General features: G+C 31.3%; 2 protein-coding genes across 2 annotated transcripts; both read left to right on the forward strand.

Moving 5' to 3' along the window:
• Window positions 1-324: 324 nt before the first annotated feature.
• On the forward strand, window positions 325-1,778 carry LOC114758661 (cytosolic sulfotransferase 12-like). Its single transcript, XM_028947731.1, has one exon. The coding sequence runs from the start codon at window positions 554-556 to the stop codon at window positions 1,607-1,609; it is 1,056 nt and encodes a 351-aa protein (XP_028803564.1). The 5' UTR covers window positions 325-553; the 3' UTR covers window positions 1,610-1,778.
• Window positions 1,779-16,245: 14,467 nt separating this feature from the next.
• On the forward strand, window positions 16,246-16,833 carry LOC114758636 (cytosolic sulfotransferase 12-like). The gene has a single exon (XM_028947701.1). It carries the CDS (start codon window positions 16,246-16,248, stop codon window positions 16,831-16,833), a length of 588 nt encoding a protein of 195 aa, XP_028803534.1.
• The last annotated feature ends 269 nt before the right edge of the window (window positions 16,834-17,102 follow it).

Genomic DNA, 17,102 nt, shown 5'->3' on the forward strand with positions numbered 1-17,102 from the left:
GACATGGAGAAGTCACTTTGAGGAGGGAATTATGTGGTGGCAACACATGGTGCACACGTTGCAGGCAGAGATGAGGTGGCAGCGACAGTGATGACGTGGTAATTGGTAGAGGAGCCACGTGGCATTTTATTTTATTTTTTAAAAATTCGGGTTAGCGACAAAATTTTTCCGTCGCTAATTTGCGATGAAAATTTCTGTCAAGAATTAGTGACGAATTAGCGACGGAACAAATTTCGTCGCTAAATAAAAAATTCCGTTGCTAAAAGCATTTTTTTTTTTGTAGTGAAAGAAGAAGAAGGGGAGGAAAAGAAAACCGGTAACCCATCCAACCCAATGGTTTTGCCTTTTTTTTTTTGGTTTTTTACGGTTCATTCCGGTTTGATTCGAAGCTGGTTCATTCTTCAAACCAGACCGGAATGGGGCCGATTCACCGATTTTCTGGTTGAACCGGCTGGTTCGGTTTTTTTTTTCCATTGGAATTAAACCTCTCCCTATTAATTATAGTCGCTCTAGAGTGATAAATGCCTCGGTTTCTGCCATTTCCTTCATCTATATGCAACTACATAACATAACCATGGCAGCAGAAAAGTCTCAACCCTCTCATCTTCCTGTTCATCCCAAGTACCTCCACGAAGATGATGACCTATCCCCAGAGTGCAAGGACCTTATTGCTATGTTGCCCACTGAATCGGGTTGGATTAACAAATGGATCCATCAATACGATGGTTTCTGGCTCACCACAAACCAACTGCAAGGAACCCTAAATTGTCAAAAGTACTTTCAAGCTCATGACTCCGACATCATCCTTGTAACTTCACCAAAAGCCGGTACCACATGGCTCAAAGCCCTTGTTTTCACCATTCTCAACCGCAAGACCCACGATCCGAACCCACAATTAGACCCGACCCAAACATGCCACCTTCACCCTCTCCTCACTACTAATCCTCATGATCTTGTACCCTTCTTAGAGACTGTCTTGTACTTACAAACCACCATGCCTGACTTGAGCTCTTTCCCATCACCAAGGCTCTTTGCAACCCATCTGCCGTATGATTTACTACCAGAGTCTGTGAAGCAAGCAAGGTGTAAGATTGTATATTTATGTAGAAACCCGAAGGACCAATTTGTGTCGATGTGGCACTTTGCGAACAAGTTAAGACCAGAAAGTCGAGGGTTGATTGGGATTGAGGATTCGTTCGATAAATTTTGTCAGGGGAAGATAGGTTTTGGGCCATTTTGGGATCATATTTTGGGATACTACAAGGAGAGCTTAGAGAGGCCAGAGAAGACAATGTTTTTGAGCTTTGAGGAGTTGAAGGGTGAGCCATTTAAGGTTTTGAAGGACCTAGCAGAGTTTATAGGGTCTGGTTTCTCTGAGGATGAAGAGAACAACAACTTTGTGGAAAATATATTGAAGCTTTGCAGTTTTGAGAATTTGAGCAATTTGGAAGTCAATAAGAACGGAAAAGTGTGGACCGGAATAGAGACTAAAACTTACTTTAGACGAGGAGAAGTTGGAGATTCGAAGAATTTCCTTACATCTGACATGATTGAGCGTCTTAACCTTATCAGTCAGGAGAAGCTGGGCAAACATGGCTTCAAATTTTAGATCCATGAGTGTTACGTGGGCCATTCACCATATGATCTCGTCTACCAAAGACAAGGTTCGAGTAAAACTTTCTACGTTACAGTGTCCAGCTTTTCTTAATATTTTGATATTTGGGTTTCTTCTCTATGGAAAGACTCTTATTGTGTGTTATAATGTATGATGGCTTTTTTTTTTTTTTTTTGGTTTATACATAACGTATAATGGATTTTTGCATCATACGTGTTATTTAGCTCTGAATTCTTCGCTGACTGGTCATGTTCAATTTGCTCTTATGGAAGGTTTCTTATAACTTGTCGAACTGTTAAGAAAAAGGATAAGTATCAATAAATATGGACCCAAAAATAAATAGTAACCTGAGAATAAATTTTGTGTTTTGAAGTTTTTGATCCTTAAGGGTTTGTATTGGACAAAAGCAGTTCCGAAAATGTCTCTAATATTTTAGTGTATGTATAATAGTAAGATGTGTTAGAGGATTGCTTGAATTAGCCTCCTTTAGTTCCAGAAACCTTGGTATTGGAGTAGAGCTAAACTTCAAACCAATCCAATTCTGATTCCCATTTTTCTGCCGCCATAGTTACAAAGAAATCAAACAGCCAGATGATGAAGTGAAGAACTGAAGATAGTGAGCTAGATTGCCTATGTTTGAGAGAAAAGGAAATTGTTGGAGGGTTTCAGCTTGCAACAAGTCCTGACTCCTAAGGTTCTTGGGATAATACTACCTTTAGTCTTTAACATAAAAATTAGATAACTAATTTGTAAAGATGAAAAAAAATTTATTAGGTTAATTATCTATAATAAATTGTTACTGCTAATCCTAGAATACTCTTATTAGTCACATGTATTGGAATCACCTTATTGTGAAATATTTAACATACACAACTACTATATGAGATATTTTAAAAAAAATAAATAAATATAAGAGATAAAATAGATTGGGGTCTTATATCTAATAGTAAATTAGATTTTCTAGTAACTCTTATATTAATTAAGTAACGCACGTAGTATATAATAATAGCAAGTGAAGAGAACGCTGATCTGTCTAGCTACAAGACAACTCAGGGGTTTAGTACGAGAGGAAAGGAGCATCTTAAGCGGCTGTCATGTTGAAAGCAAGTGGCTTGCCAGTGGGGCTCAAGGAATCTTGTCAAAATGTGTCGTCTTTCTGATATAATATACAAATTTTGATATAAAATGCGCATTATTATTGCATGCATTACCCCATATGTATGTACCTACCAATCTACCTGCCACTAGAACGACATCTTGAGATGATTAAGTTAATTTCCAATACTACCGTTGACAGAAAGAATTCAGGGTTGAAAGAAAAAAAGGCGAAAGGAGAAGGAAAAAAAATAAATCCTACTCCGCTAGTTGAAGTTGCACAGTAACTGGAGGTTTGCACGAAAAAAAGTAGCGTAAATTATTGCATCAAACGATAGTTAGTACTGTGAGTATAGTAATAGCACACTATATATATATACACATGTTTCTTTGGGTTGTGTAACGGGCAATTGTGTAATATCTCAAATTTTATAGATTTAAGTAAAGCATGATTGAGAGGGAAATTTAGAGAAATTATAGAGATTAAAACTGTTTAAATAGAGTCTAAATAATTATAAAGTTAATTTCAGGAATTTAGGACCTATTTTCTTTAGAAATTCAAGAAAAATAGTTAGGGATTAATTTTTTACCCAAGATTTTTAGAGAAATTATTTTATGGGTTAAAGAAGCTATTGGAGGGAGAGAATTCATATAAAATTTAATGATTAATTTTTGGAAACATTTTATTTTCTTAGAGACATAGAAAAGGATCGAATTGAAGGAAAATGAAGAGGAAAGGGCGTAATGGTCATCTCACATCTCTCATCCATTTAATCTGCCCACCACCTTCTTTGCATTTTTCCTCTGTTGCTCGAAGTGAAATCAGAGAGAGAGAGCTGAGAGAGTTCGAGAGAGATCGAGAAGGGGAAAGGGAATCGGAGGAGGCAATTGGTACAGGCAAGGACGGAAATCAAGGTGAGCCTTGTGAACATCCTTCTACTCTTCTTTCTCTCATCCATTGCACTTTAGAACAGAAAATGACAGATTAAAATTCTGGGTTATGGGGGGGGGGGGGAATCAGTATCTAAATGGAATAAAGGTACTAAAGTGTAGATAGAGGCTTGATCAAGTAAGTACGGTGCTCCCTGTATTGTTGGGTTCTGTATGTGATGTTTTCGAACTCAATATTTCTGCCCTGTTCTGGTTTGTAGCGTTGGATTCTGTGGTGTGAAGAAGATGATCGATGTGGTATACATATATATAAGACGGTTTGCTCTTTCTTTTCTGTGATTTCGGTGACTGGTTTGAGAGTGTGTTGGAATCTGGAAAATTTTCCAGATTTGCTTATGAATGTGGCGTGAAACATGGGAGGGGAAGAGAGATGATTAAACCTCAGTGTAGACATAAAAGAATATTTTTGGAAGCATGGGTTGCTGTCCAAAATTGATTAAAGTGTGAAGATAGATATTGAAATCTGAAAAATTTTACAGATTAGCAAGGTTGCTGAAATTAGTGTAGAATTTGAATACTGATTTGGGAAGACTAAATCAAGATTTTGGACATTAAAATAGTGAATAGAATGATGTATATGAAGCTGGAAGTGTGGGGGAAATATCCGAAAAGACTAACGTACGATAATTTGCTTAGAAGCTTGTGTAGTATAAGTGTCATATATATGTGTGTGTAACCTTTGAAAGTATAACCACGTGAAGCACGAGGGGGAAAAAGGAGAATACCTAAATACTTATCCATGTTGTGATGGAAACAAGGAGGCTGGAATATGGAATTTAGAAGCAAAATATTGAAATTGAATCTATGACAAAAGGAAGTTTGGTTCAGCCATCTTGAGACTAATGTGTAGGAGTGTTTAAATGTTCATTGGTTAAAGAAAATGTGGAATTTTCTTGAAAGGAGGTAGCTTTCGAAAATCTGCAAAAATTTCCAGGTTTAGAGTGGAGACTACATGTGATTGAGAATAATCAAATTGATTACAAAATGAATATATATGTCTCGACCTATGAGGGAAATTGGGGGAGATGCTGGGATTTTGTAATTTGGAGCCTAAAAATGGATTCTTCAAGTCAACAAGGAAAGATAAACAAAACAAGTTGTGAAGTATAAGGGAAATACATATGTCTATATAATTGATTATAAGAAGTTTAAGTTATAATGAATATGTTATTTCTGTTATGAATATAATAATATCTTTGTGGATGTCCATATATCTCCTATTATCTCCTATATCTCTTATAATCTACAATATCTCCCATTATCTCTATATCTCACAATTATCTCATACTATTATGTAATCTGTAGATTCTATCAAAGATATAAAACTGTGCTTATAAATAGAGATCATATATAAATGGAATGAGAAATACTCTCTCTTGTTGATCCTCTCTTCTTTGCTATTATTCTTCTCTATTTCTTTTTTATTTATAACACATTATCAGCACGAATTTCTAACCAACGTACATATGATATACTTTTGGTCCTTGGCATAACTTTAGAGTATCACCTCTATGATTTTTTTCCTAAAGTATCGTTTACTCTATTCAAATGAAAATATCTCAAACATTGTATATATATGGTGTTTCGAAGTATTCGTAATCTGAGCCATTATATGGAATTGAAAAGATCTTTTGTTATTGTTTTATACATTGGGTTCTATGGCTCTAATTGGAGATTTCACTTTACATTTTAGCGCTACAATTTAATTTTGATATGGATGGTATACCTTCCGAAGTAATTGTGATGAGAGGATTCCCCCCTCTACTCCTCATTGACTTAATGTCAATATTTCGATGGAACCCAAAGTTTCAATAGATAGTAGCAGTATCCTTAAAAAGTTACCGTTTAAAATTAAATGACTAGGAGCCATATAATTTTAATTTTTCATCTCATTGAGATTAAATGGCCAGAAGCTATATAACTCTGATTCTCCATTCTTTTTAAATTAAATGGGTAGAAGCCATATGATTTTGATTTTCTATATTATGGCCAGAAGCCATACAATTTTGACTTTTTATCTTATGGCTAGAAGCCATACATATATTTAATTCTCTATTTTATTAATTGGCTTGAAGTCATATATATTCTATATTTTATCTTACTAAATAACTAAAAGTCATTTAGGTGTGGTTTTTCATTTTATGGCCAGAAGCCATATATATTTGAGTTTTTTTTCTTATTAAATGGCTAGAAGCCATATAATTTAGATTTTCTATTTTATGGCCAGAAGCCACATATATATATTTAATTTTTCTTTATATGGCCAGAAGCCACACACACATATATATATTTTATTTTTTTTTTTATTAAATGGCTAGCAACTATATAATTTTGGTTTTCTGTCTTATTGCCAGAAGTCATATGTATTTGATTTTTTTTTTGTTATCTTATTAAATGGCTAAAAGTCATATAATTTGAATTTTCTATTTTATGATTAGAAGCCATATATATTTAATTTTTCTATATCTTATTAAATAGCTCGTAACCATATAACTTTGGTTTTCTATCTTATGGCCAAAAGTCATATATCTTTGATTTTTTGTTATTTTATTAAATGGCTAGAAACCATATAATTTTAAATTTCTATCTTATGGCCAGAAGTCATATATCTTTAATTTTTTTATTTTTAAATTAAATAGCTAGACACCATGTATCTTTGATTCCTTTTTTTTTTTAATTAAATGGCCTGAAATCATATAGTTTTGATTATGAAGAAGATCATTATATAATTTGTTTATAAAAGAAAAATTACAAAAATTAGAATTATAAATAATGTAACTCAGAAAACTAATGACTATATAGTGAATGATGTGTAATGTGTTGGTACTAGAGTTTACTTTTTCTCCTTATTTCATAATACATTTAATATTTTACATTTAATTAATTTAGAATTTAAATTTTATTCTTGTCTTATTCTCATATATTCTTGACATTCAATTTAATATCATAATTTTCCATTACTAAATAGCTAGCAGCCACTATACTTATGTTATTGAATGACATGAAAACAATAACTTATGATATTTTTAAAGCCCCAAAGGCTTATAATTTAAATATTAAGTGACACAAATGATCTTTAAAAAATATATATCTACTGTATAAAATCTTGAAGACTAATGACTTATAAATAGCCTTGAAAGTTTATGATTCAAATTTTTGTAAGTATATAGTTTGATTTTAGTCCTTATAGATTTCTTTCTGTTGAATTTATAAATTTATGAATAAGTTTTGAAGCATTACATAATATATATATATATATAAAGAAGTAAAGTTTTTGAATAACGAAATATAAAAAAAAAATATGTTTTGGAAAAAAATTCTTCATATTTTGAAAAAGCATAACAAGAAGTAAAGTATATCATATAGTGAAATAACAATATATATTAGTTCCTGAAGAACTATATATAATCAAAAAATTGATATAGTTTCAGAAGAACTAATAACAAAAGGTTGATATAGTTCCTCAAAAACTGGTAACAAAATCGATAGTTCTTGAATAACTAATGTAGGTCCCCCTTTTTTTTGTGGGTAGAAAAAGAACTGATAATAAAAATTAGAGTAAAATACTCTGACCTCCCTTCTCTTTTGCCTTAACTACACGGATCTCGCCTCTATTTTGATAATATACATCTTAGTCCAAACCATTAACACCATTAACACCATTAAAGAATATTCTAAAAAGATTCCTGGTATACATTTTTTAATTAAAAATTATTAGAATAAACCTTATTTCTTACTTTATCCCTCATTATTTTAAATATGTAGTTTATCTTTTAATATTAATATTTTTACTAAATTTAATAAATTAAAACATAACTTTATAATTTTATTGAAAATACATGTATACAATTACAAAACATTTTTTACTAATATATATTTAAAAAATTACATCACAAATAAGTTTAAATAAATAAACAAGATTTATTGTAAAATAAAAATTTGTATTTATAAAATTAATAAAATTTATACTATAGTAATCAATTCAACAGTATAGCAAAAATATTAAAATATTTATTAAAATTATTTTTTAATTTCAAATAAAGATGTATGATGTGTTATTAAATGATAATTATTAAGTAATATTTGTATTAAGAAGAAACAATTTGGTCAAAATAATGGGTCAATCCTATGATTTAATGGTCAGCTAATGGATGGGTGGATGGGAGTTGAATCTCAAAACTAGAAAGGAAGTTTGTGCAATATATACTTTGATTTTAGAGAGGTCCATATAAGTTTTCAAAATAAAAGGGAGGTCTTTGTAATTTACATTAAATAGAAGGGAGGTTAATGTATTTTACTCTAAAAATTATGACCCACAAACATATATATTAGAACATTTGTTTATCAAAGGGTTTAAGGTGATAGCTCAATGGAATTGAAATTCATCATTATATATGAATCAGGAAGCATTTAGATTTCTAAGTTAAAGATATGTTATTAGCTTACTATATATTATTCACTCTATCTTAAATACAGAAATAAGAAAAATATATTTATATGACTCGTACTTGAAGGGGATATTGTTGGAATACAAGTGTGAATCATATTGGATGAAATTTGCTATCATTAATATTAATGTCATTCCTTATATCTCATATTCCCTTTTAAAACGGCTCCAAAAGAGTTAATGGCACTCAACTCTCCATGAGTGCACAAATTTCTACTATTGGGTAAAAGATAAAAAAAAAAAGGCTCTATAGGAACTATATCATGATTTATTATTTTGAAGATAAAATTCATAATTGATAACATATTCCTTATGAAATATTAAGGTGAAAAATGAATAATATGACATGGTAACAAGAAGTTTACCAATAATTGAGAATAATTTTACAATAAACTATAAGTTTATACATTTATAGTTTGACATAACTGATTAGATCATCCCAGATTATAACGATACAAAATCTCATGAAAAATGTGCATTGGCACTTATTAAAGAACCAAAAGATTCTTTGAAAATGGTATATGATTCAAGAATTTTTATATGTTGTTTGTTCTCAAAAGAACTAAATAAGAAACATCACTAGCTGTGCTTAAAATCGAATCCGTGTAGATTTATAATGTATCAAGTTTATATATGAGCCTATTTAGACACATGTGGACCAAATTAATACCCTATGAGTGAAAGATACATCTATGAAATGGTCAAAGGTGTTTTTGATCAACCTGTAATATGAAATTTGCAAATATGTTCAAATAATTACATTGAGTACATAAGTTCCTGATTATGAAATTAATATGATTCTCGTTGAGATTGTTAGTGATTGTTTCTCATGTTGCTAATGATTACATGCTTAATAAAAGCCTTCATAAGTTGCTAGACTAGAGTTTATGAAAACAAAATTCCCATTTAAGTTTTGGGATGATTGATTTTATATATTTTGGGCATAAATGCATCAAGCCAACAATATATTGTAAATTCTCCCATTATAATTGGCTTTTGATCAGGAGCCAAACATTTTCTATCTTAGAATGGGCAATATCTATTATTCCACCACAATAATGCACATAGATAAATATTAAAAGTAAGTTGGGATCAATGTTGGATAAGAACCTCCTTATTTTTGTTTGTCTCTAAATGAAATAAAATAATGTTTCTAAAGGAGACTTATGAATTTGGGAAACCTACACTGTATATTTCTAATATGAGGAGAAAAAAATGTGTAGCTGGAAAAGAGAACACATAAAACACATTTTCACTATCAAATGTAGATCCTAAAATATAGTAGTATGAACTAGAAGTTCATAAAGTATTGCATTCATAAAATATTATTAATATCTTCCAAATGCAATTACTGACCCAAATGAGAATTTTTAATTCTTATATTTCAACTAAAAATGTTCCTATTTTTTAAGACATGCTAAAAGTATAAGAGTATGAGCGGTTCCAAAAAAAAAAAGGAACAAATGATCATGACGATTATACTAAGGAGGCATGGATTACAAAAGAGGTTAAGAAATAAGTATTTGACCTTTGAAGAGGCTTAAGTATCTAAAAACAATAAAGAGATCTCGATATGTTATGTCATAAAAGAAAAGGGAACAGATAAAGGAATAAAATTGTCAATAATAATTTTAGTGATAATATCACGTGATCAAATGAGGAGCTTGTATATAAATCTGTCATCAGATACAGATAGAAAAATGTTTAGCCAACAGAAAAGAAAAGACACAATATAGCAGGGATTTATGTATCCCTAGTCCAAGCACTTAAAGTGTGATGCTAATATTATGTAAACAGGCATTTGTACAATAAAAGGAGAAATAAAGTCTTGTAGTGGATTAAATCACATATCTTATCAATGTGGTAATCTAGTAATAAATGAAGTTTTTCATGTGCGTCTTGGAAATATATAACTATAACATATGACTCACTATATAGTGAAATTATATCTGAATCCCAGAAGGATTCAAATCCTTATGTAAATTCAAACGATCGAATACATGAACATATCTGGATCATAATGTATGAAAATCCTTAAAGGATTCAAGTTTGTCAAAGTATACAATAATATTCTCAAGAACACTACTTGATTAAGTTTCTATATGCGGCATATGTGGTTAATATCGCAGAAGAAATGATGTAAACATATTCTAACTTGTCTATTTGTGAAAAGATTCAAAATGAATTTGTTATCAGTACTATTTATGATAATAACATCGAAACTCCTGATGAATTTTCAAAAACTACGAATTACTTAAAGAAAGAATTTTGAAATGAAAGCTTTAGGAAGAACAAATATGAATAAGTCACATCTATTATGTGAAAATTAAGCCACAACTATTATGTGCTCCGATAGCTGTAAAATCTTTAAATATGGACTAAAGATCCATTTAGACATCTAAAAAGTGATAAATAAATACTCAGTTCAAAAGTACCATATTTTAGTGTCATTGGAGCACATATATATCTATCTAGGCATATAAAACCTGATATATCATTTGCTAATTAGCATGATATAGTCTTTATCAACCTGAAGATATTAGAATGAAGTTAAAAAAATAATTCTTCGTTACTTTAAAGGTACTGTAGGTAATATTATTTTATCTGAAGGTGCCCAAGACTAATCTTACTGGCTATATAAATAAAACATTTTTGTTTGATCCTCATGTTGAGAGATCACAGTATGATCCACGTGTGGGTAAACCATAAAAGAATTATTTGTCTCATGATTTTCAAAAAATTATGAAATTCATATTTGATATTTTTATCTCACTACAATATTTAGGCTGTGTTTGGGTGACACCCCAAACCATGGTTTGGGGAATAAATCACCCAAACACCCACCCAAAAACCAAAACCATGGTTTTGGAAAAAGCAAAAAAATTTTGCTTTTGGAGAAAAAAGGGAGAGTGTGAGAGCCTATAGGATATGTATATTGTTATTTTTTTTATAAACATATTTTTTATAAACATATTTAATCTTATATTTTATAAATGTATATACATATTAATTATTTATTAATTATATTATCTTATGCATTATTAATTATGTTAATAAAAAATATATTATTAACAATTTTATTTCTTCAAATTAAAATATATCATAAAATCTATTTTTTCTGTAATTATCATATTAACTTATGTCTTTTTTTAGTAATTTGTATATATCAAAAGTGCTTCTGATAACAACTATCCAAACACTCTTACTTCTCAAAATCACTTTTTCATAAAATCTATTCTTTCCAAAATCTATTCTTCCCATAATCTATTCTCCAAAATCACTTTTCCAAACCACGATTTGGTTTCATCCAAACACACCCTTAGAATACTTGTTCGTTATATTAGACTTTGCAGGCTTAAGATGTTAACTTATGTTGCCAAGATGGGAAGTTGATACATGCTATACTCTTTTTTTCTTGTTTATGGTTTTGTCCCACTGGATTTTATAGGAAGGTTTTTAATGAGGCAGCATTACATAGTGTATCAATGAATGATGTACTCTTTTTCTTTCACTAGGTTTTTCTGCCACAGGGTTTTTTTTAGTCGACGTTTTTTAATGAGGCACATTCATATATACTGGACATCCAAGGGGGAGTGTTATGAATATAATAATATCTTTGTGGATGTCCATATATCTCTCATTATCTCCTATATCTCCTATAATCTCCAATATCTCCCATTATCTCTATATCTCATATTATTATGTAATACATAGATTCTATCAAAAATGTAAAGTTGTGCATATAAATAGAAGCCATGTATAATGTATTGAGAACTCTTAAATGAAATGTGTAATACTCTATCTTGTTGATCCTCTTTTCTTCTCTATTATTCTTCTCTATTTTTTCTTTATTTATAACAATTTCAATACAATAGTTAAGCATTTATATACTTACATACAGATATATACCTAAACATATATACATTAATCTATCCTTGCCTATATAATTTATAGGATTTGACATTTGTTTGAATCCATTAAAAAAGGATCCAAGGTAGAAGCAAGGGGAAGGTAGCTTGGAGGAAAGAGCAAAAGATAGTAACTCTTTTCCTTTAATGTGATTGTGCATTGATTGCCAACTTGCCACATGCTTGGATGTGCCATTATGCTAATTATGCATGACAACATGTAAATTGCCTTTGTCTGATATGATTTATCATCACAATGTGCGCTGGTTTTCATTTATTTTGGAATGTGGTCATGATGGTTAGTTACTGACTATGTATGTGTATGATGTTTGTGCATCATTGATTAGAAGAAGGGTGTGTTTGGATAAAACCAAACCATGGTTTGGAGAATAGCTTTTGGAGAATAGATTCTGGGAAGAATAGATTCTGTGAAGAATAAATTTTGTAGAAAAGTGATCCTGAGAAGTAAGAGTGTTTGGATAGTTGTTATCAAAAGTACTTTTTATATATATAAATTACTAAAAAAAATAAGTTAATATGATAATTATATAAAACATAAATTTTATGATATATTTTAATTTGAAGGAATAAAATTGTTAATAATATATTTTTACCAACATAATTAATAATACATAAGATAATGTAATTAATAAATAATTAATATGTGTATATATGTTTATAAGATATAAGGTTGAATATGTTTATAAAAAAATAATTGAGAAATGTTAAAGTCATATTATTGTTGAGATCTACTCTGACAGACACAATCATCTCTCCAATTTGAGCCAGAAGCAGAATGAATTCACTTCTTCTGAAACCATGGTTTTAGATTCCAAAACCATGGTTTTGGCCCAAACCATGGTTTCAGATTATTGGCCCAGAATTGATGCTGTTTGGGTGACATCTCACCAAAACCATGGTTTTGCCTTCCAAACCATGGTTTTGAGGGTCACCCAAACAGACCCTAATATAGGTTACAAGGTGTTGTTCTCTTTGGCTTGTGTAGCAGGTTGTTTGTGATCTTATATGATTACATTAAGGAACTTTGTTGCTACTAGGATTTTCTAGAATCTCACCCCTTCTTCCCTGTCATACAGCAAGAGTATGTACTTCAAGAGGCAAGGGAGTAGTGATTGGTGGAGCTTGAAGGTGAAGGGAGCTGAAAATCTTTTGTATGTATTTTCCTTAAAATGCTTCTTATTTTGGAGTGAAAATACAATGTGCATATTAGGGGTGTGCATGGACCAGACTGGACTGGGTTTATTATCAACCCGAAGTCTGGTCCAGTAAAGACCTTGAACTAAAAAAGACAGCCCGAGATCTGGTCCAATCTAGTACCAACCTGAGGTCGGGTTGTACTGGACTTAGTCCTCTAGACTGCCTGGACTGGACCGGACCTAAATTTATTTATTTTTAATTTTTTTCCTTCAATTGCAGGCAAGATAGTAACTTATTATATAAAATTTTGCACATACTTTAATCCAAAGTTCATCAAATTTGATCATTTCTTTTCAATTTCCCAATAATGTCATGTTTTATTAATTAATCCTCATTAATATAGATCTTATATTGTAGAAAATATATACGCGTGCTCATTACTTAGGAAGTTAATAGATAAATTTTGATTATTTGAATAGACAAAAAACTTATATGGAAAAATTAAATCAAATTAAAACTATATAAATAATAATTAAAAAAACCCGGTTAGATTGGACTAGACTAACTGGTCTGAGGGGCTAGTCCCTAGTCCAGTCTAGCCCGATGAGACCAGTCTGGTCTAGTCTTGTTTCGAGCCAATTTTTTCTAAACCGGACTGGACCGAGTTTGCTCAGGTTAAACCGGACCATACCAGACCACCGGGTTTTTGCACAGTCCTAGTGCATATATATATTTTGATATGTAAATATTCCTCCATAAGAAAGTGGCTAAGAGCACATAAACTATAGTAACTGCCATTGAAGGAAATGGCCTATATTTTGATATATAGTTATTATTATGCCTATGATTGTGTGTATTTGTATATGTGCCCCGATGTATGAGCCAATGGTCAGGGTATTGAATGTTAAACCTTAATGGCTATAATTAACTTAATACAGAATTCAAATGTCTGGATGGAAAAAGAATGGATTCGATGGTTGAATGCAAACCCTGGGTCTTAAACTGTTTTTATCGTTTTTGTGAAAAAAGTTAAATCGAGTACTTGCACCACTAGACAAGTTGTTTTGAAAGTGATTTTTTGAAAAGTTTGAAATTTTTCAAAAGATCTCATTCCTTGAACAGGATCAAACCTTGTGTTTCGGAATAGTAAAAAAAAATTGTCTTTCCCAGGGTGAAACATGGCTTTTAGTGGTTTGAGGTTAAATAGAATAACCCTACTAATGTATAAGGTATAGTTGTTACAGATTGGACTTGACCAATGTGATTGTTGTGTAAAAAGGTCTAATTGAAATAATGAAAGGAATATTAAAGAAAAAAGGAGAAAAGAAAAGAAGATAGAAAGAAAAAATATAGAGGAAAAGCAATAATGTGAACTGATGATGCACATTTGTGTGCTATATCAAATGAAATCGCTATGAAAAATTGCATTGAGTTTTCTATTGAACTGTATACATCTGATTTCAGGGAGTTATCTGTGCATATGGTAGGAATCATTTGTATAATCTTATAAGAAAATATTAAAGTAATTGTACCGTATGGTCTTGAATGTGAATCTCTCTCATTAAGAAAATGAGTTAACAGTAATAGAAGAAAGGTAAACAAGTATCTCATTTCTATTTGTTCATTTCTTGTATGTGGAGTTAACTAAGCATTTTGAGCAAGAGAATTTAATCAAGTCGTGTTAGAATCGGGCTTGGTGGGGATACGGAAGATCATCAGTACAAACGGAAATCTGCACTGATTACTTGTTTCCTCTCTCCTTTCTCTTCCTTTCCATATCGTTTTATTTTATGAATGGTTTGCTCTATATTTTTTCTTCAGAATGTGCAATATAACATACTACTTTCAGTCCATAATATAAGTTGATTGGGATTTAAATTTGGTCTAATATAATATTTCAATTCTCTACTTTGTTTTCTTAATTTATAATTTATTCTCTAAAGTATCCTTATTGATTATATGTATTAATAGATTTTCATCTAAAATCATTATTATAAATGATACTTTAAAAAAATCAACTCATATTTGTTACAAAATACATTGACTTAGTTAATTTTCTTAATATATTTAAATTAGTTAAATAGCTCTTATGTTAAAGACTGGAATGAGGTAGTATGCAGCTAAACCTTGATCAATTTGGGTCATTGTAGCTTGACTATGGATTACTTGGTGAATATGGTTTCTATTGTTAGTTGCTTTAATATTATGTTTGTTGATTCAATTGTGTGCTTGATTGTTCTAAATCAAAACATGAGAAATCTGATTGGAAAATATTTACGAAACTCTAAATTGTCTGATCTTACGATTCTTCCCAACGGGTACCGACGAGAACCAGTCACCCACTAATAAATCATTGTCTTCATATCCATTAATAATTGTTTGCATGTATTATATCATCAATGTCCTAACATTTTTATTTTCCTATTTATTTTTTTATTTATAATTGATAATGTGACATAATATTAGGTAAAATGATTTCACCTCGAAGATTCTCATATCTTTTTGATGATGAATTCTTCAATATTTTTTTAGAATGTTCATATTAGATTTACAAAGGGACAGTCCCATTTGCTGCTGGCGAACATGTACCCCCCTGCACAGGAAATCATTTAGTATAAATAATTGTAAAAGAACTCTATATTTAATATCTATCTTCCTTTTCATTTTTTATTTATAAATAATGTGACATAATGTTAGGTGAAATAATGTCTCATTAATGAAGATTCATATCTTTCTGACGTTGATGTTTTCAATAATTAATTACCTATGCATTTTATCCTATTGATTAGTTCATTTATAGTGCCGTTTGCTGTAAATAATTGTAAAAAGAACTATATAATTAATATCATAACATTTCTTTTCTTCCTTAATTTCCGCTCAAACTTCTTATAAAATCTATATCAACCACCTTTTTACCTGCATTTCATCATCTATGTAGTTCATATCTCTGTATAATCATGCAAGCACAAGCACAAGAGTTCCCAAGTACCTCAATGACGACGAATAACGATCCCAAGAATGCATGGAATGACAACGAAGAATGATCCCAAGAATGCAAGGACCTTATTGCTATGTTGCCCACTGAATCGGGTTGGATTCACAAAGGGATCCATCAATACAATGGTTTCTGGCTCACCACAAACCAATTGCAACGAACACTAAATTGTCAAACGTGCTTTCAAGTTCATGACTCCGACATCATCCTTGTAACTTCACCAAAAGCTGGTACCACATGGCTCAAAGCCCTTGTTTTCACCATTCTCAACCGTAAGACCCATGACCCGAACCCACAATTAGACCCGAACCAAACATGCCACCTTCACCCTCTCCTCACTACTAATTCTCATGATCTCGTACCCTCCTTAGGGACAGTCCTGTACTTTCAAACGACCATGCCTGACTTGAGCACTTTCCCATCACCAAGGCTCTTTGCAACCCATCTGCCGTATGATTTATTACCAGAGTCTGTGAAGCAGTCAAGGTGTAAGATTGCATACTTATGTAGAAACCCGAAGGACCAGTTTGTGTCTATGTGGCACTTTGCGAACAATTTAAGACCAGAAAGTCGAGGGTTGATTAGGATTGAGGATTCATTCGATAAGTTTGGTCACGGGAAGACAGTTTTTGGGCCATTTTGGGATATTAGAAGGAGAGCTTAGAGAGGCCAGAGAAGACGATGTTTTTGAGGTTTGAGGAGTTGAGGAGTGAGCCACTTAAGGTTTTGAAGGACCTTGCAGAGTTTATAGGGTCTGGTTTCTTTGAGGATGAAGAGAACAACAGCATTGTGGAAAATATATTGAAGCGTTGTAGTTTTGAGAATTTGAGCAATTAGGAAGTGAACAAGAGTGGAAAAGTGTAGATTGGAATAGAGAATAAGGCTTACTTTAGACGCGGAGAAGCTGGAGTTTGGAAGAATTTCCTTACATCT

This window comes from Neltuma alba, unplaced genomic scaffold (genome assembly GCF_004799145.2).
Source record: "Neltuma alba isolate B1F8T4 unplaced genomic scaffold, ASM479914v2 tig00010740_pilon, whole genome shotgun sequence".
In the NCBI taxonomy this organism is placed as follows: domain Eukaryota; kingdom Viridiplantae; phylum Streptophyta; class Magnoliopsida; order Fabales; family Fabaceae; genus Neltuma; species Neltuma alba.